General features: G+C 47.5%; 1 protein-coding gene across 1 annotated transcript in view; it reads right to left on the bottom strand.

Annotated features, from left to right (window-relative positions):
• Nucleotides 1–21,206, bottom strand: part of SCARA5 (scavenger receptor class A member 5) — a 122,120-nt gene that overhangs the window by 45,892 nt on the left and 55,022 nt on the right. The window contains exon 4 of the mRNA XM_036241938.1: nt 7,147–7,821. Within this exon, the coding sequence (XP_036097831.1) occupies nt 7,147–7,821 (675 nt within the window). The remainder of the gene's footprint in view (nt 1–7,146; nt 7,822–21,206) is intronic.

The following is a 21,206-nucleotide window of genomic DNA, read 5'->3' on the forward strand; positions in this document are numbered from 1 at the left end:
CATTCCCCTTCTCCTAATCTCGGGGTCCTCAACAAGAGGAGTGGTCTAGACAATTTCAGAGATCTGCTATCACTCTAACGTGCGTGATTCTACAAAACAACCATCTAGCAGACAGCCATGATATGGCTGGAGAGTTCTGCCTCCAGGCCTTTGCTCCCCCCGCCCCCAGGTATGCCTCCTTTCTCCGGTGGTCCTTCCACATCCTTGCGTCCCTCCCCTTTCTGGTTACCTTTCTGTATGCCTTCTCTCTTAGATCATCTAAGTTCTCTGCTGCTTTCAAAGCCACAGACAGATTTCAACAGACCTGATTAATGCTGAAAACCCTAAGCAGAAAACAGAAGGAACCGCTGTGAATGTACACAAAAGACACATTGGAGACAAAATTCTCGAGAAAACTGTATAACAAAGCAAGAGAATGAAAACCATTTGGGGTCAAGCCCAAGAATAACATAAATAAGCTCATATTTGAAAAATACACATGGCTGAATATTTGTGGATTCTGAGCCAGAAAAGGGTGTGTGTGTGTGTGTGTGTGTGTGTGTGAGAGAGAGAGAGAGAGAGAGAGTGAGAGAGAGAGAGAGAGAGAGAGAGTCTAAGAGAGGAACTGAACAAAGCTAGGGCAGAAAGGCCACTCCAGAGAGCAGTCTAGAAATTCATGCAAGCTTATCTGATAAAGCATCCTTTATCCAAAAGCCTGGGTCAAGTTTTGTCTCATTCAAGTTGAATGGTAATTACATTCAGATATGCCCAACAGAATTTTCTTTACTCATACCAGTTGTGTCCCTGGCAACCCCGAGAAAGGGAAATGGGAAAGGGAGATACTAGATGCCGTGGTGACCCTGAGAACCAGAGGGGCTGAGTGGCTGTCACCTCTGAAGAGTCAGCAGACCGTCAACAATGCAAAGCTTGAAGACGGGAAGGCAGGCCTGGGCAGGGCTGAGATGAGACTTTTAGTTCCAGAGAACCAAAGAAAGACTACTTGGAGGATTCCACTGGAAGAACTCTGGCAAATGAATGAGCAGTTTCAGTTGGAGTCAAGGAGAGTGGACTTGGAAATTAAAGGACCCGGATGTAAAAGTTTCAGAGAGGCCCAGGAGACTGCATCAGAAGGAAGCACGGTGATGTCTGTTGACGAGGAAGAAAGGGGGGAGGGGAGGACCTGGGAGGTCCAAGAGAACATGCTCCCTTCTCTCTACCGGGAAGGCAGGATGGTCAGTGACAAGAAGATGGTTCCTGAGCCAGAACAACTCACTATCAGACCTTGGCTTTGTCACTACCCAATTGCTTAAGAAACAGTGGGAAAGTTATTCAAGATTCTCATCTATAAGCTGGGGACAATAATACCTTTTTGCAGAATGAGAAGATTAGTGGTTTTTAACGTCTTAGAGAATTAATGTTGACCAAATGTCTGGTTCATGGTAGGTCATGATTCGGTGTAGCTGCTATTATTACTAAGTACCTGCTGTGGGCAGGGGAAGTCAAGGAAAAGAGAAGATGGGAAAAGCTAAGATCCCAGTGGTGTGGATTTGAAAGGAAAATTCTACCTCCACCCTCCTTTGACTTCTGAAAGATGAAACCCAAAACGACCCAGGACAAAAAACCAATCCTCTGATTGCCCAGGCTCGAGATTGACTGGTTGTTCCACAAACATTGATTAAGTCCCAGTAACCTGAATTCTACCGTTGGGCACTGGAGGACATAGGGCTGAACAGATGGGGGTGCACCATCACGCAGCAGAAGGAGCACCAGGCACTGCGCTGAAAGTCCTGGCTTGGTCATTAAATTGTACACGTAAATGGGTGAATCTCACAGCATTTCAATTATGCCTTATTAAAGCTGTTGAAAACAAAAGCCCTGGGTCAGATCATTACCAGCTGCGTAGTCCCGGGTAAATCAGCTATTTCCTCCTGGAGCCGCCGTTGTTTTTCTGCAGGAATCCTACCCCGCCCTCAGTAATGAAACCTGCCTTCCACCAACTTATAGCTAGTCGCGGGGATCCACTTTAAAACAAAATGATGTACCCCCAAACACCCAGCGAACTGGAAAGGACCATGCAAATGGGAGGCTCCATCATTACTCTCTTCTGCTCTGATAAATGTAGAAGCTCTGAGGAGGGAGGCTTGGGTGAGCTGGAGAGGGCACCGGGGTCCTTGGAGGAAGCGGGTTGGAGTGAGATCTGAAGGATGCGGACACGGTGGAGGAAGGGGAAGAAGGAGGCGCTGCAGTACGAGGCACAGCTGGAGGAAAGCTATGGCTGTGGGGAAGGTGGGCTGTCTCTGGGCCAGTGACCAGATGCGTCCCACTGGACGGATGCCTCACACAGGACGGGGAATGCAAGCTGGCCGTTAGGGACCCTGTATGGCCCCTGGTGTTAAACTATGAAAATTTTCTAGAACATTCTATGTTCTGGCTGCTCCTGAAAAATGGGAAGGCCTTGTCAATGCCAGTCTGGCCAAAATGGGCTGGACCTGCCATAGTCCTACTACTCCCCCGACACTGAGGTCACTTTACTTACTGACACTGCTGCACTGGCCCCTGCACACAGTTCTGCTGGCAATGCCTGCCCTGGGGACGAGCAGGAGGAGGCAGGAAAGCTAGGCTGGGACGGGGATGCAATGGAAAGCCTGGGTCAGAAAAGCCTAGGTCCAAATCCTGGCACTGCCGCCTCCTAGGCTGCAACTGTAGGCTGCTTTCTGAATCTCGGTGCATTTGTTTTTTGTTTTTTTTTTATCCTCACCCGAGGATATTTTTCCATTTTTTGTACAGATAGAGTGGGAGGGAGAGAGAGGAAGGGAGAGAGAGAGAGAAACATCGACTTGAAGGGACACATCGAGAGGCTGCCACCTGCACGACCAACCAGGGCCGGGGACAAACTGCAACCGAAGTACGCGCCCTTAGCGGGAACCAAACCCGGGTCTCTCCGGACCGCAGGCCGACGCTCTAACTGCTGAGCCAAACTGGCCAGGGCTCGGTGCATTTGTTTTTAAAAGACATTATGAGTCCAGTCAAGACGGTGGCATAGGTAAACACGGTATCACCTTCTCCCACAAACACATCAAAATTACAACCAAACTACAGAACAACATCATGAAGAACTGTCTGAAATCAAGCTGAATGGAAGTCCTACAACTACAAAATTAAAGAAGAAGCCACATGGAGACTGGTAGGAGGGTGGAGGTGCAGATGGGCTGGTCCCACACCCATGTGTGATGGATAAAAATCAGGAGGATGCCTTGGCTGGGAAGGTCCTCCCCGAGGAGTGAGGGTCCCTGTCCCACACCAAGCCCCCAGCCTAGGGTTCCAGTGCCAGGAAGAGACGTCCCCATCACTTCTGGCTGCAAAAACCAGTGGGAACTGAGGCGGAGGGAGGCTGAGGCTGGTGGAGTCCCAGGGAGTTCCTCTTAAAGGGTCCGTGCACGGACTTACTCGGACTCCTTCCCTCAAGGCTCCAGCATGGAGGAGGTAGCTTGAAAGAGAAGACATACAGGGAAGAACTGAGTTGTTTGGCATCAGGGAGAGAGCTGGAGGGGCGGCTTTCTCACAGACAGACGTGCTGGCGGAGGCCTTTGTTTCTTTGGTGAGCCCTTCCCCAGGGCGGCACACAGGCGCCAAATCTAGAACTCCAGCAACCTGGCTCACACGGTTTGCCCCACCCGGGTGATTTCCTGAGTCCCTGCCCCACCCAACTTTTGAGCCCACCCAAGTTGTTTCCAGTGGCTGTACCAGAGAAATGGCCTGTATTACTCATGCCTCAGATTTCCCTAAAATCTCTCAAACAAGCAGCATCTGGCCTCAGCGAGCCCCATACCTCTGAGTGGCCCCAGGCCCAGCACTAGCAGCAGCCAGTCTTGGTTCATAGCTTGGCCTTTCCTGGGCACTTCTAAGCTCAGCACAAGAAGCAGCCATCTGCAGATTGCTTTGTAGCTTATGCCTGGTGTCCCCGGGTAGAACACAGGTAGTGGCTGACCTTCACCTGTACCTCCTAGGAGTTCCCAGAGCCAGCACACCCAGTGGACAGCTTCAGACCATGTCAGAACACCATGACCCAACCACCTCCACAAGCAACACACTCAAGGAGTGGACTCAGTGGGTACCAGAGCCCTGCTGAAGTAAGTCTTGCTAGGTATGGTGAGCCCCTGCACAGCTGATCCTCCAAGGTAGTCAGTGGGCACAGCCAGCCCTTGCAGCTGATCAGCCTGAGTAAATCCCTCCCATTGACATGCCAACCGCTATGAAGACTCAATTACAACAGAAGGGTGTACAGTCCACACGGGGGGTACACCTCGAGTGCCCAGCTGGGGTGATCAGGTAGGCTGTGCCACTGGACCCAGAGGACACCTACTACAATAGGCCACCCTAGGGAGCCCAGGAAACATAGCAGCTCTACCTAATACACAGAAGCAAATACAGGGAAGCAGCCAAAATAAGAAGACAAAGAAACATGTCCCAAATGAAAAAAACAGAACGAAACTCCAGGAAAAGAACTAAATAAAATGGAGATAACCAGAGTTCAAAACACTGGTTATAAGGATGCTTAAGGAACTTAGTGAAGACCTCAAGAGCATAATAAAGGACCTGTCAGAAATGAAGGATGCACTAACTAAAATGAAGGATACTTCACGGGCCCTGGCCAGTTTGGCTCAGCAGTTAGAGCATTGGCCTGCGGTCCAGAGAGACCTGGGTTCGGTTCCCGCTAAGGGCGCATAGCTCGGTTGCAGTTTGTCCCTGGCCCTGGTTGGTCGTGTGGGTGGCAGCCACTCAATGTGTCCCTTTCACGTCAATGTTTCTCTCTCTCTCTCTCCCTCCCACTCTATCTGAACAAAAAATGGAAAAATGTCCTCGGATGAGGATTGAAAAAAAAAAAAAAGTACACTTCACGGGGGGTGGGGGTATTTTACAGGGTATCAACAGTAGAGTAGCTAAAGCTGAGAATCAAACCATTGATTTGAAATATTAGGAAGCAAAAAACACTAAGAACAGCAAAAGAGAAAAGAATAAAAAAAAAAATGAGGGTAGTGTAAGGAGCCTCTGGGACAACTTCAAGTGTGCCAACATTTGCATCATGGGGGTGCTGGAAGGAGAAGAGAGCGAGCAAGAAATTGAAAACCTATTTGAAAAAATAATGACAAGAAACTTCCCTACATACAAGTCCAGGAAGCACAGAGAGTCCCAAACAAGATGAACCCAAAGAGGCCCACACCAAGAAACATCATAATTAAAATTTAAAAGGTTAAAGGCAAAGAGAGAATCTTAAAAGCAGCAAGAGAAAAACAGCTAGTTACCTACAAAGGAACTCCCACAAGACAGTCAGCTAATTTCTCAAAAGAAACTTTGCAGGCCAGAAGGAAGTGGCAAGATATATTCAAAGTGATGAAAAGCAAGGATATACAACCAAGATTACTCTACCCAGCAAAGCTATCATTTAGAATCAATGGACATATAAAGAGCTTCCCAAGTAAGAAAAAGTAAAGGAGTTCATCATCACCAAACCATTATTATACGAAATGTTGAAGAGTCTTCTTGAAGAAGATAAAAAATGTGAACAATAAAATGACAAGAAATACATATCTATCAACAATTGAATCTACAAACCAAATGAACCAGCAGAACAGAAACAGATTCAGAGATACAGAGAGCTTTTTGTTAGCTGCCAGATGGGAGGGGGATGAGAGGTGGGCAAAAAAGGTGAAGGGATTAAGAAGTACAAATTGGATGTTAGACTGATAAACCTCAGAGGAAAGGGGGGGGGGATGCAGGAAGAGATAAACCAAAGGACTTATATGTATATATGCATAACCAGTGGACACAGACAATAATGTAGGGAAGGCAGGAAGGGGGTGAGAGCAGGGAGAAGGGGGTCAATGGGGAGAAAAAGGGAGGTCATCTGTAATACTTCCAACAATAAAGGTAAAATTTTTTAAAAGACATCATATGAGCCCTGGCCAGTTTGGCTCAGCGGTTAGAGTGTCGGCCTGCAGACCAGAGAGTCCCAGGTTTGGTTCTGCTAATGCCGTGTACCTGGGTTGTGGTTCGTCCCTGGCCCCACTTGGGGTTGTGGGGGTGGCAACAGTCAATGTGTCTCTCTCACATCGATGTTTCTCTCTCTCTCTCTTCCTCCCTCTTTCCTTCCCTCTCTATCTGAAAATAAATGCAAAAATGTCCTCAGGTGAGGATAAAAAAAAAAGACATCATATGAGATACTCTTGGCACTGTACCTGACATAGGTGGTGTTTGATTATTGTCTACTGTCACTAATAATGAATTTGGCAGAACTTGGGGATCCATGGTGAGTTCTGAGCAGGAGGCGATGCAGGAAATGTGCATTTCATAAAAGCTGCCCCCGACAGTGATGTGCAGGGTGGGCAGAAACAGGAAGGCATGGGAGAGAGGGGTGGGGTGCAAGGGACCAGGACACAGGAGTGAAAGACAGGGAAGTTGCTTTACGAGGCTTTAATGTTCGCGAGCCCCGAGCAAGGGTACAAATGGAGGCCTGCACATTTTTTGTCATTATATTTAAGACTTATAAATTGTTCAATATGTTCTTCTACCTAGATGAATACAAGGTGGGGCAAAAGTAGCTTTACAGTTGTTTGTATGGAAAATAATACAAGAATTAATAAATAACACAAGAATAAACTCTACTCACAACCGTAAACCCACTTTTGCCCCGCCCTGTATTGCTTTGTAACAGTCTAGAAGGCCAGGTTCAAATTTGGAGTTCCAACTCCTTGTAGCTCTAGCCACTGGAACACCATGACGCTGGAGGAGCACCTCCCTCTTCCCAGCCTGAGCCAGCAACCAGACCCCCAGCCCCAAACTCTTGGAGGCTCTCACTGGCATATCCAAGCTCTGACTGCCCAGTTCCCCATTAGCTCCACTCTTGGCTATTCTCATGCCTAGTGGAGTGGACACGGAGTGCACTCTGAGGGAGGGAGTTCACAGGCTCAGGTATAGGCCTGGAAATGGGCATAGGCCATTTGGGCAGAAATACCCAGGGAACTGTAGGGCAAGGCTTAATAAAGGAGGTATGGGCTCCCAATGTCAAATCAGCTTGGGGAGCTAGCGAGACTCCTGGGCCCTTGGGGAGGATGCACATGGAACGGTCCTGCGCAAGAGGTGCCCAGGAAGGCACTGTGGGCTCCCTACCTTTGGCGAGGGAGATGTTCCTCAGCGCGATGGAATGCTCCCAGTCCTTGAGACGAAGGTCCTCTGTGATGGTGTTGAGCACAGCCAGCTCCTGCTTGAGCTGCAGCTCCATGCCCATGTGCGCCAGGCGCATGCGACGCGTGTCTTCGCTGGCGTTGCTCACCAGCACCTGCAGGTCCTGCAGCCGCGTGCCGTGGAGGGCCACGTCGTAGGACAGGCTGTAGTTGAGGCCGCGCAGTGCACCGCCCACGTCGGCCAGCTCCTCGCCCAGGACGCCCACCCTGCGCGCCAGCCCGTCGAGCAGGCCTGCGTGGCGCCGCAGCAGCAACTGGCTTTGGTTGCTTTCCACCTGCAGCTGGTAGAGTTCCAGCTGCGCAGAGTCGCTCTGCTGGCCTGTGCGGTCGCGCAGCAGGGCCACCGCCTGCTCTGTCTGAACTGCTTGCGCCTGCAACCCCCACAGCGCGCCCTCCAGCCGCTGCACCGCGCCCGCCAGCGCCAGCAGCGAGTCCGACTGGTTCTGGAGCGCGTCCTGCACCTTCCACACCTGCTCCGTCAGGTCTACCTGTAGCGGAGCCTGCAGTAGCCGCAGCTGTAAGTCCCTGAAGCTCTCGTTCAGCCGGTTCACGTTGAGAGTCAACACCTTCAGGTCGTCTGGGGAGCTCCGGGGCCTGGACACTGAGAATGAGGAGGGCGAGAAATGAGTGCCAGAAGGAGGTCCTCGGGTCCTGGGAGGCAGGCCTGGCCAGAGCCTGGCATGCAATAGGTGCTCAATAAACAACAGATGAAGGGAAAGCAGAGGTAGCTATGGTTGAGTGCCTTACTAGAAACCAAGCTCTGTGCTAAGCCAATGGTCCCCAAACTTGTCTGCCCATTAGAATCACCTGGCCAGGTGTCCCACCTTCAGAAATTGTGATTGAATCCATCTGGGTGTGACCTGGGCTTTGGAATTTTCAAGAGATAATTCCAAGATGCAGGCTAGTTTGGGAACCACTGTACTTGTTTAACCATATGTATGAGGTTGATCCATATGAAATGGTCACTTTTATATGTTCAAAATGGTCAGATATCAGCAGTTTCATGTGGCTAAGCCTACGATATTGTGAATTGTTATCCTCTCAAGTCGAGGAGGCAGGTACCATTATTGTCCTCTTTCACGGTTAGAGCTGTTAGTGGGGCCCAAGGTAGCCCAGCAAGTAAGTCATGGAGCCAGACCACTTGCTTGCTCCAGAACCTGGGCGCTTCCCCACAAGTCGGCTCCAGAACTGCCTGCAGGAACCATTCCTGCAGCAGACTCAGCCAGGCTCTCGGCAACACTGTTATTTCCCAGCCTCCTGAGTTTGGGGTTTCTTTTCCTCTTGCTCACCTACAGTAGCAAGGGCCCCTCTGGATGGATGCACGTGCTTTTATATTGATACACTCCTCCAGGCCTTCTTCTGGATCCTGTATTTCCCTCTTTAGGCAAATTTCTCATCCCAGTGACTTCCCATCCTTCCTCATGGAGAGGTTCCTTTCCTTGTTGCAAGCAGCTGTATCGCAATGCTAAGGGGAGGGATGTGCTTAAAGCAATAGAATCTGGCATCCAGTGTCTGCTGGAAGCTCATGGGCCGCACTGGCTCAGGTACATGGGGGCTGGAGTGTCCAGGGATCCTTGCTGTCCGTTTGCTGTGTGCAGTCCATAGCTGTCTCCCTCTCTGCTCTGCACACTAGAGAAATGGCAACCAGAGTGGGAGGTGGGGCAGATGAGGCATGGAGGGAATTCTGCCTTGGAAATCTTGGAATGGAGAGACCCCGGAACTTGGTATACAGCTTGTTCAAACAATGAGAACATTCTGATAGAAGAGCATCATTTCAGAACCTCAGGTTGGGAGGGGAGAAGATTGGTTGTGAGGGTGCTTGGGCCACATGAAGATCAGCTGTGGCAACCCTTCAGCGATGCTTCTGAAAGCACAAGCATTTATGGTGGGCACTGTGGAGAAGATAAGCCATTTCAGGCTAGATTCAGAGGCTCATGGGGCTATATGGGGCCTCAGAGCCCCACCGCAACTTCTCTGTCTCCAAGGTCACACTGCCCAGTGCTCACCCAGCCTCTGCTTATAACCATCTCTCCACCTTCAGCTGGTTTGATTAGAACATTCTGCATTCTGTTCAGACTTGAAATTTGCCTCCCTGTAGTTTCTATCCACTGATCCTGCCTTGTGGGGTCATGTAGAGCTAGTAAAATATTTTTCCCAACAGACAGCTCTTTAGAATTCCAAAGACAACGATCATGTCCTTGTTATAAGATAAGTTTCTGGTTTAAAAACTGCAGTTCCTACACCTGTTCTCTCACGACTAGGTTCTAAGTGTCCATACATCCTGGCTGCTGTCTTTTGCACATACTTCAGTATATCAATATCCCCTTTTAAAAGGTGGTGCTTTATCTAAATGTGGTTTTCCAAGATGTGGACAGACTGGGCAAAGTATGGTAGAAGAATCAGCTCCTTCATTCTGGACATGGTACTTCTATTAATGTGGCCCAAAACTGAGCCCTGTTTAGCTTCATCTGGATTTTTCAGACTTTCACTATTGGATTTGGGTCTATGCAGTCTTTGGTGAAAATTTTCTGCAAATTACAGATGAAGAAACTGAGGCCAGGAGAATATATATTATCTATCCAATGACCTGCTTCCTCACTTCTGGTCTGGTGATTCACTCCACTGCTCTGCCACTCTGGGAAGTTAACCAAAGAGTTGTCAATACAAGTAAAGCTTTTGGGGAAATGGATCCATGACCTAATCACAACCCAAGTAACTGCAGGAACTGACTGCTTAAGAAATCATCATAGGCCAGGATTTTATTTTATTGTATTTTTTCTTTATTGATTTTAGAGAAAGAGGAAAGGAGAAGGAGAGAGACATGGAAACATCAATGAGAGAGAACATCGATTGGCTGCCTCCTGCATGCCCCCCACTGGGGATCGGGCCCACAACCTGGGCATGTGCTCTGACCGGGAATTGAACTGGTGACCTCTTGGTGCATGGTGCTCAACCACTGAGCCACACCGGCCAACCCAGGATTTGATTTTAAAGCCTGTGTGTTTGTCCAGTATTTGACCCTGATTGGTTGATGACTATTAGAGGCAGGGCAGCTGAGAAACAGCAAGTCTGATATTGTTGTGTGAGTCTCTGTTCACAATGTCCCTGGAGTTCTAAGAGAAATCACAGCTTATCAGAACTAGTGAGAATACTGTGAGTTTTTGTCAATTCTGGTTTTCAAACTGGAATTTTGAATAAGAGAAACAGTGCAACCTACTTGATTGATTTAAGGCTTCATTTCCCAGGCCTAGCAGGGGCAACACCATGAAGTAGGTCATTTCTTTACTCCAACTCTCTTCCAGCTCCCAGCAGTTCCTCCTTCCATCTTCAGGTAGTTTCCACCCTGTGCCCTTGGAGGCCCCTGGCCTTGCCCACCGGCCCCTTCCTCTGAGAACCTACCAGCTCTAGGGCCCTTCTCTCTGTCCAGGAAACGGAACTGAAACTTGCCTATACAGTGCTGGCTGTATCAGCTACCCTCCCTAGAGAGTTCATTTGAGTCTTTCATTATTGCTTATTGCACAACAAATATAAACATGAATCCAAATAAAAGAAAGAAAAAAGTTCTATAATCCCACAACCTCCAATAAAGCACATGGGTTTCTTTCTGTTTTCATTTTCTTTCTTTCTTTCTTTCTTTCTTTCTTTCTTTCTTTCTTTCTTTCTTTCTTTCTTTCTTTTTTTTTAAAGACTTGTAACTGGTTTTTACAGAGAGAAGAAGGGAGAGGGAGAGAGAGAAACATTGATCGGCTGCCTCTTGCACATACCCCACTGGGGGATTGAGCCTGCAACTCGGGCATATGCCCTGACTGGAAATCGAACCAGCAACCTACTGGTACATGGAACAACGCCCAAACAACTGAGCCTCACTGGCCAGGGCCTGTTTTCATTTTCTAGTTGCATCCATATGTATACCCAATCCTTACAATTTGATTTCTGTTTTTTTTTTTTTTTTTAACACAATATAATTATTTCATAAGCATTTTCCCATCCTTCTCTCTGTCTTTTATAATTATAATTTAAATGACTGCATGAGAGTCTGTCTCAGGGATGTGTTGTAATTTACCCATTCTCTTACTATTGAATTTGTTTTCTATCATGGGAAAGTAATGGAGAAAGCTCTTTCTTTCTTTTGAAATGTTTCCTAACAATAAATTCCCAGAAATTGGATCTACTGATCTACTATCAAAAGGTATAGACATTTTTATGACTCAAAAATTCTTCCAGAAAGCTCTACACACGTGGTAGAAGTTCTATGTACATTAGGGATTTTGAAATGTGCCAGTTTCAGGGAAACCTCCATGCACTGAGCATTGCAATGTTCATATTGTTAATTTCACAGATATAAAACGGCACCTTGTGATTTTTCGTAAGTGTGTTTGCATGTTGGAAGTGGCCTTTTCAAGGCAATGTGTTAGCTCCAAGGAATGACATAGACATTTTAGGTACCCAGGCAAATCAGAACAGAAATTATCTGCAGGGGTAAATACTCTTTGGGCACCAAATCGTGCTGTATAAGCCCAGAGCAGCCTCCCTTTTGGGGATCACTTGCCCAACCCAGAAATGAATGATCTCTCCTAACAGTCACAGTGTGTTCTCAGCCCACACCACCACACCACCCACCGTCTTCCCCCACTTAATTTCTTCCAGATGCTTGCTGTTGTCAACAGGGAACAATTCTTTTTGAGTGTGACTCTTTTAATTTATGTTTATGCAAACAGTTCATTTATCTCTCTGCCTGGTATATTTACTTTTAATGTGCCTTAATTATTCTTCAACTTTTATACTTTCTCGAAGGGGAAAATAAATCAGAGACTAACAATGCTTGCTGGCATTTCTTGAGTCCTTATGGTGTGCCAGGCACTGTCCTAAGTGCTTTCCATATTCACACACTTAATCCCATACCACCCTATGAGATAAGTACTATTATTATCATCATATTCCAAATGAGGACACTGAGGCACACAGAGGTTAAGTAACACAAGGTCACACGGATAGTAGGATGAGACTAACCGGGCCCAGCAGTTTGGTTCCAGAGCTCCCAGCCCTTAACCACTCTGGGATACTACTGAAAGGGTGGAAGGCCCAAAACAGATTTTTAAAGAGACACACAAATATCTAATGAACCATGAAGGTAGTGAGTTCCCCATCATAAGCTTAAACTGGAGTCAGGCAGCTTGGCAGGAATCAGAGAGAGATTCAAACTTGGATTCTGCTTCAGTATTAATTGCTGACTTCCAGTGAATGTGTTGGTATATAATTGGTAATAACATATGAACCTATATTAACGACTACATTAATACATTAATAATATAATGTGTTCACATGGGCCTCAGGCCATGCCCTGAGCTGAGTGGCTTGCCCACCGTATCTCTGGCAACCTTCCATCTGCATGGCATCGCCCTCCCACCCACACCCCGGTTCCAAGTCAGCTTTGCATTCCAGAGTTGTCCTTCATGCTCGTGACAGTGTAATCACGTGCTGTCTCCCCCAAACCCAGCGAGCACCCTGGCAATGCCAGCGTGGCCGATCTGTGTGTGGGTTAGGAGGCAGAAAGCAAAGTGTTCTGTCTGTTGTTTAGTGACATACACCTGGGGCACTGGTGTGAATAACCCTTTATATTTGTATGAAAGTTCACATCTATTGCCCGACTTTTCAGCATAACACCTTGGAAGTACGTATTCATAATCTCGTTTAAGGATGAAAACAGGCTCAGAGAAGTCAAGAGATGGGCCGGAAGCATAAACTAGAGATGAACAGGGTCATCTGTCCCTTCATCCGTACTGTACACCTGCTGCTGGGATAGTCAGTCACATGCTGGACTCCAGAATCTATATGGGAAGCAGGGCAGGAGATGACATTTATTAAGCACCTACTGCATGCCAAACTCAGTCTTGGTCTCTTACTAGAAGGTGCTTTATTTCCTCTTCCCAACTACCTTGTGAAGCCCATTTTCACCTTGTGAAGGTCCCAGAAGCAGAAGGGACTTGTTAGAGGTTTGGGAGAACATGAAGAAGTGGCGTCTGAGAAGTCCGATGGAGGGGCCCACGGGGAGGCAGCGGCTAGAAGGCTGCCGAGCGCCTCACAGTTCGCCTGGGTTCCTCCCAGCCTGCGGGCACATAGCATCGCCATTTTACAGAAGGAAGAAATGAAATTAGAGCAGTAAACTAGCCCAAAGCCATCCTTTTAGCAGGAGGTGGACCTGCCTGGCTCTAAGTCCCTGCTTATTTCATGGCCTCAGGTAAGCCAATGACGCTGCAGGGAGGAAGGCAGGGGTCAGAGTTCACAGAGCATCACATTGAAGGCAGAGTGTGGGAACGGATGGAGCTGAAATGAAACTGCAAAGACAGCACACCGATAAGTCCGAGGAAAAGGCGGGACGGGGCCTTCTTTCAAGTGGTCTGCAAAACTGGGTTGACTTGATTGAGATCTGGAGACATGTGACTTGAATAGAAAATGAATGTAAAAGTGGAGCATCATATTCACTCAGAATGACACAATAAAGAGGTTATCAGTACATCTCTAGCACTTAAAGTGATACACATTTTCATTAGGGTTCTCCTGACCCTGGACGCTGCCCTTGTAGTGTATGACCAGTGTCAGAGGGACCCAGTGCTTGGGGCTTAATGCTCTATTGTCTCCCTCTTGAAATTTTTGATAATTTTACAGAGAAGGGCTGAGGCAGGGGAAATGAAGCGGATGGGGGTGATGTTAGGGGACACTCCTAAGGACCCAAAGCGGCGGGCAGTTTTAGGTGGAAGTACCACATGCCCCGTTTCTAGCTCAGCAGGACGATCAGGACAAACCTTTACAACGGAGGCTGGCTTCGTTGCCTGTGGCCCCGCCAGGCCCTGCACTTACACCGGAGGGAGCCAGGGGCTTTCAGCAGCTCCCGGATCAGAAGGCGCCCCTTTGAGAAAGGGGCCAGGCAGGCTCTCCATCTTTGCACCGGTGGCCTGTGCTTTCTGGTGCCGTCAGTCTGCAGACACCCCCGGTGGCTCCCAGGGCCACGATTTTTCCTGCATCGGTGTGGAATCCTGAATGCCCACCTGTAGTGGCCTTTGCCAGTTCAGAGACTGCAGGGCTCTCCAAGTAAGCAAGCAAAGGTGGCCAGTCCTAGGTCTCATGGGCAGGATCAGCAAACAGGCAAAGGATGAGGACTGCCTGCCCCTGACAGATGCCTATCCTTTACAAACAGACCCTGTCTCCGGCACATCGGTGAGCAAAACTGTGAACTGGAGAATGCACAGAGGACCTGCTGACTGGTAGCCAGCTGCCAGCCATGATGTCCACATTAGGATGGCCTGGTACAACCTCAGAGGAGGAAAACCCCACCGCTGTGTTTATTCTTTTCCCCAGAGGTGTGGCTCAATCCTCTGTGCTCTGGCACAGTGTTCCCTTGGGTGGACAAGCAGAGGGAGTCTTCCATAATTCACAGTGATTACTGTGGAAATGGGATCTAAGACGAATCATAAATCAAAAGGCTCCTCTTGAGCAGACTGTCCCCAGGATCCCATTTCAGAGACTACAGTATCTGAAATCACTTTCAGCATTTCGATAAAGCACATAAACCTAATAAGAAAGAAAGAAATTCTTTGTGAATTCACAAGTGGAGTCAGAAACCTGCTCTTTAGACTGACATAGTGCCCAACACAGAACCTTGAACCCAGGTAGGTGGTCCACAAAGAGCTGTCAGGGGAATAAATGAATGGTTGAAAATGGAGAGTGTTACAAGCCACAGATGTTCCCCCATCACTTCTTAGAAATGGAAGGGCTTGGACAGTAGAGTTGCACAGGCCAGCCCTTGGTCCTGCCTCACACTGTCTCAGCCCACCTTTCACTCCAGCCAGGGCTACAGTGACCAGCTTCGGGTGGGTATAACCTGGCAGCCCCTTACTTTATCTACACCTCTCATCTCTTGCTACCTGCCCCCAGGGCTTCTGTGACTTCTCGGGATCGTGGGACCCAACTGGACCTCATTTGTGCATGGCCTTGACCCTCGAGAAACCCCAACCTATGTGGGCAGGAGCTGGTGGATAAATACTCTCCACAGGAAGACAATCCTGAAGCTCCTAATACAAAGCCCCTAAGAAGGTTCTGGCAGGACTGAGCCCCAGCAACCTCAGTGGAAACCGACTGAAGACATATCCTTGTTTTTTTTTGTTTTTGCTTTTCCTCCTTTCTGACCTTCCCAACACGCTATTCCTGCTTCCCAGGATCACTTCTCACAATGAACTTCCAAGCCCATGTCTTGAGCTCCGATTTCCATAGAAACCCCATGTTATGACAAGAAGCATCCCTCCCTCCCACAGCACAAAGAGGCCCGTAGTCTTCCCATCTTCCTTTTGAGCTCTGCTTCTTCACACCTTGATTTCCCATCACTTAAGAGATCACAGATACGTTCAAGTTTAGGATATTCATTTGTTCACTCATGCATTAAGTCATTCAGTATATGTATGTGAGGTACCAACTCTCTATGTGGGTCTGGGCTGTGGTAAATACAAGTGGCCTTCCATGTCCTAGGGTTTCACACCCACAGATTCAACCAACTGTGGATCAAAAATATTTGGGGGAGGGGGGAAATCCCAAAAAGTTTCAAAAAGGCAAACTTGAATTCACCGTGCACGGAGCACTACACCAAGTCCACCCAAATGAAGTGGTGTGAAGGAGTACCCTGCTGTAGCCTAGACACAAATATTCTGCCATTTTATATAAGGGACTTGAGCATCCGAGGGGATCCTGGCACCGATCACCTGGGGATAATGAGGGTTAATTGTACGGAAAGGTCTAAAATACAACCTTGCCTTTTTTTACTTAAGGAGAAAACTACACACACACACACACACTAAAGAAACTGTTTTAAAACTCCTCTGTTCCAATGAGTTTCAAAATGTTCATTGGGGGGAAAGCAACACCAAACCCAACATTAATATTATCTGCCGGAGTTGGATACAATCAGTGTGATTAGTAACCATTCTTCAGTAGGCTGGGGGACGGTGTCTGTTTGCGTTTGTGTCAGCTGCCTTTGTCAGCAGTGGGGAGCAGGAACTGGGAAGGACAGGAACTGGAGGAGGGAAGTGAGATAGGAAGCTATAGTCCTGGTGACAGAGGGGGGCCTTGGAGCCTGTTAGGATGGAGAGGAGAGACACACACAAGACATGATACAAAATAACACTGCCATGCCTGGGTGTGGCTCAGTGGATTGAGTGTCGTCCTGTGGTCTGAGAGGTCCCGGTTCAATTCCCAGTCAGGGCACATGCCAGAGTTTTGAGCTTGATCCCCAGTAGGGGGCGTGCAGGAGGCAGCTAATGGATGTTTCTCTCACATTGATGTTTCTCTCTCTAAAAGAAAAAAAAAACCAACACAATAGAAACATATTTATAAAAAGAAAGAAAGAACACTGCCAGGACTCGGCAGCCTCCTGGAATTGGAGTTTGAGGAAGAGGAGGGCTTTAGCACTTTTGAAGGACATGGCACCCAGTGAAATGAAATCCTCAGCCCGACTGAATCAATACGCATTGATGACCAGCAGCAGATGGAAAACTGGCAAGTGTAATACTGTAGATGACAAAATTCACAACTTTCTTCACCAACGTGAAATCACAGCTGAAGGTAAGAGGGTTCTGTACACAAGGGACAAGTGTGGTGTTTTGAATTTACAAGCAGACTCTGCAAGAGATCCCTGGATTCGACATCAGTTAACTCATGTTTATCAAATTCCTACCATACTTCAGACACTCCACATGCCTCACGCCACTCAGCCCTTAAAACAACCCATGAAGTAAGTGTTGTTATCCTTGTTTTAAAGAGGAAGAAGCTGCCCTGGCCGGTTCGGCTCAGCGGTTACGAGCATTGGCCTGTGGAGCAGGGAGTCCCGGGTTTGGTACCTGCTAAGGGAACATACCTCAGTTGCAGTTCGTCCCCAGCACCGGTTGGGGTCATGCAGGTGGCAACCAATCAATATGTCTCTCTCACATTGATGTTTCTCTCTCTCTCTCTCTCTCTCTCTCTCTCTCTCTTCCTCTCTCCCTCCTGCTCTATCTAAAGATAAATGCAAAAATGTCCTCGAGTAAGGATAAAAATAAATAAATAAATAAATAAATAAATAAATAAATACATGGAAGAAGCTGAAGCTCAGAGAAATTAAGTAAATTTTCAAAGATCTTGTAGCTAGGAAGGGACAAAACCAGAACTGGGCACAGGTGTTCTGATGCCGACTCCAGCATCTCTCCACCAGACTCTCCTCTTGGCTTCACATCATGGAGGGGAAAAAATACCAAACACACACCATGAAACAAAGTGGTATGGCGTTATAATCAGGCACTGTCCATAAGATGACTGCTTGTGGTTACCCTAACACTGCGCTGAAATCACTCTGTCAGGCGTCGACGGGTCATCCTGGGCTAGCCAGTTCTCAGCGATGGCGAAGGTTCGTCCAGGAGAATGCCTTTACTATCCAATCCGAAGCCACACCTCCTCTATCAGGCCCCAAGAGGGAAGATTCCTCTGCCTTAATCATCCCAGGGACAAGTACCAGGCCACTGGAGACCACCTCTACAGTCTCAAGTTCACCAAATAATTCAACGGAACCAACCCTGGCTTGCCTACCCCTCCCTGCCCTGCCTTTTTCACACAAGCTCCAATAAAGGTCATGGCCTCAGGGTTCCCCTCACTCCCGTCTTCTGCTCCCCTCTGTGGCCCTGCGTGGTTTGCCACACCTCCTGTCTCTAGGACCTGTGGGTACAACAAACTTTGTTTTCCTGAGCCTCTCCTCTGCCTCCTCTGTGGCCACACTTGACTGACCGTTTCATGAAAGAATACAAAACATGCTCCTGTGTCCAGCTTCACAGATGAGGCTTGGCGAGATCGGGCAGTTTGTTCAGGACAACACTACTCGTGAACGACAAGTCCGGACTTCAACCCCAGACTACCTGCTCTGTCCCAGTGTGCAGTCTAGCCCTCTTGCTCTAGCAGGAGCCCACGGAGGCCAGGTTAGATGAGCCCTCCTCCAGCTCTCCGGATGCCTCCAGACACGGTCACATGAGGCCACAGTCTAAAATCAGTGAGGGTGGTGAGCATGTCTCTGTGTAACTATCTTTCTGGACACTTTGTTCTGTAATTGCTTGTTTTCAAACAGCTCAGTGTCAGTCCCCCAGAGTCTCCACGTGGCTTTGGGTTGGAGTGGTGTAAGCTCTCCCCGTTGGTCATTTTTCTCAGATCCATCTTTCTTCACTTGTTGAGCCTGTCACAAAGTATTTTAAGGAGTTTGGAAATTATTCTTACTAATACGCATATAAAGAATCTTGGGCAGACTTGCCAGGAATCTAGGCACTTATTGGGTTTCCTCTTTCAGAACATGAGGTTTGCAGCCCGTGTGTCAAATCTCTCACATTGTTGTTCTTCAAAAAGTAGTCTCATGGCGCCATAAGATCATAGACGCTTGGAACTGAAACTGACCTTAATAATCATTTACACCTTATTTTCAGATGAGGAAACAAAGGCTGAGAAAAGTGAAAAATATTTCAGGTCATCTAGATTATTCATGGCAGAACCAGGGCTAGTACTTATATTTCTTGAAACCCAGTTCATCTCTCTTTCTACTATATCACACTACTGTCCAGGAAATTAGAATTAGGTATCCATCCATCCATCCACCCATCCACCCATCCACCCACCCATCCATTCATCCATCCATCCATCCATCCATCCATCCATCCATATGAACCACCACTGACAATAATGCAAAGTCATTCCCACCCCAACAAGCAGAGTTTTTCCAATTGAAAACATTGATGCTAAGAGTGAGAGTTATTTTGAAATGTTAATTGGTCCCCAGAGTATCTTGCATTATTAGATTGGATATCTTTAGTATTGCACAAATATTTAGTATTGCAAAAGAGTAATATGAAATTGTGCCAGTGATAGTCATCAATCACAAAATGGTATTCTGTGGGTTCAGAACCTTTTCTACAAAAGGAAATAAAAATTAATAACAACTTTTTTTTTTTTTTTTTTTAATCCTCATCCGAGGACATTTTTCCATTTTTTGTACAGATAGAGTAGGAGGGAGAGAGAGGAAGAGAGAGAGAGGGAAACATCGATGTGAAAGGGACACATCGAGTGGCCGCCACCCGCACGACCAACCAGGGCCGGGGACAAACTGCAACCGAGGCACATGCCCTTAGCGGGAACCGAACCCGGGTCTCTCCGGACCGCAGGCGGACGCTCTAACCGCTGAGCCAAACCGGCCAGGGCAATAACAACTTTTAACATATTGTAATAAAAAGCTGTGTGCATCTCATATTTCCAATATTTTTCAAAAATTGACAGTGTGTGTGAAGTGCAGAAGATTATGTAAAGAAAGTTGATTTTAGAATTTCATAGGTGGAGCATTAAATGGGTTCTTAGATGTAGATTAGAGAGGAAGGAATGAAAAGTTAGAATCCTGAGTCCTGAGTTCAAGTCCTACTCACCACTTAACTTGCTCCTCTTCGAGAAGGGAATTTGTCATTTTGAATCTCTCCCTTTTATCTAAAAATAGAATTCACAACCTCTAACTTCGGATTGTTGTGAGGGCTAAAGGAAAGAGATGTTGAGCACTTACTATGGGCCAGGCATTGTTACATGTTTTATGCAGGTATCATCTCATTGAGGAAATCAAATCTATGGGAAGAAAACCCCATTGAATAGAAAAGCCCTATTCAAATTCGTACTACTGGTATTCATGAATATCCTCCACTCCAGATGCCTTCCCTTTCTTCATTATCAGGTTTGCTTGCATTAACAGTCATGATGTGACATTGACAGTTGTATAGTTTTACATTTTACAGAGCACTGTTATGTACAGTATCTAATTTTAAATTCTGGACCAACATTCAAGTCTCACTTATACTAGACAAAGATCTGAAGGCAGTGAGAAGAAATGATGTTTTTTAGCTGTAGCTCATGACAGCCAGGCCTTGAGACTCCGTCTTGAAACTCTAAATAGAATGTTCTACCCACCTTTATTCCTTATCTGCCTCATGTTTGTGACTTTCCAGCAACCTGAACACACAGCTCTTCAGCCTCTTCACCCCTGGTGACCCCCCTGCCCTGTCCCCCTAGGAACTGGTAATAATTTGGTACATTCCAAAGAGATCCAGAATGCTGACTCCTCTCTTTTCAATCACTTCTACCAAGTGCGTCAGCTCTCTCACCATAGGAGACCTGCCCACTGTCTTCAGTAGGCAGATGGATCCCATAACCTTCCCCATTAGCTTCCTCTGGCTGTGCCTGAATTGCTCTTGTGCTTGGATCCAGAGATGCTTTCAAATACCCTAGGCCTCTGGGGAGATTACATACTTCTACAGTCATCAATTACAAACCCTGGGCGGCTGCAGCCACCTCCTTTCCTGCTCTACCTCTTGGACTGCATAGTACTGCTGAGGAATGATGCTGTCTTGGCCCACTCTCGTGCTGTTTGAATATACCTGGAGCTCAACAGCCTTGAGTGAATTGGTGGGGTGGGAAAAAAATCCCCTTAGCTTCTTCATGTCTCTCACCGCCCAAACCTGCTTTATGCCTCTCATTCTCAGAAGTAACTCTGAGCCCACTTAGCCAAGAATATGAACGCCATTTAGCAGGAACTCCATGTCCTCTGCACCTCTCATCTCTCTGCATCCATATTGTTTCCTCTAGGATCAGAGGGGGAAGCATGCCTTACTCTCTCGAGGCGACCTGCAGCTCCTTGGTCCCTTGCGCCTCCCCCCCCCCCCCGACTCCCACAGAAAAGCACGTGGTGGGAGATGGGCAGGGTCTGGGATTCCTGCAAGGACTCACGCATGACTGCAGCTCCAAGTGGGAAGGAGAGGGGGATGTTAAGGGGGCACCTCCTAAATAGTGAGGATTCCCAATAAGACAGTTATTTAATCATTTGAAGACAGGTCCCTTCACTATCCAAATCTTCTCCTTTAAATGTATTTCCGCTTGTCTGCCTCCGGTGGTAAATGT

The sequence above is a fragment of the Molossus molossus genome, unplaced genomic scaffold, assembly GCF_014108415.1.
Source record: "Molossus molossus isolate mMolMol1 unplaced genomic scaffold, mMolMol1.p scaffold_m16_p_4, whole genome shotgun sequence".
Classification (NCBI taxonomy): domain Eukaryota; kingdom Metazoa; phylum Chordata; class Mammalia; order Chiroptera; family Molossidae; genus Molossus; species Molossus molossus.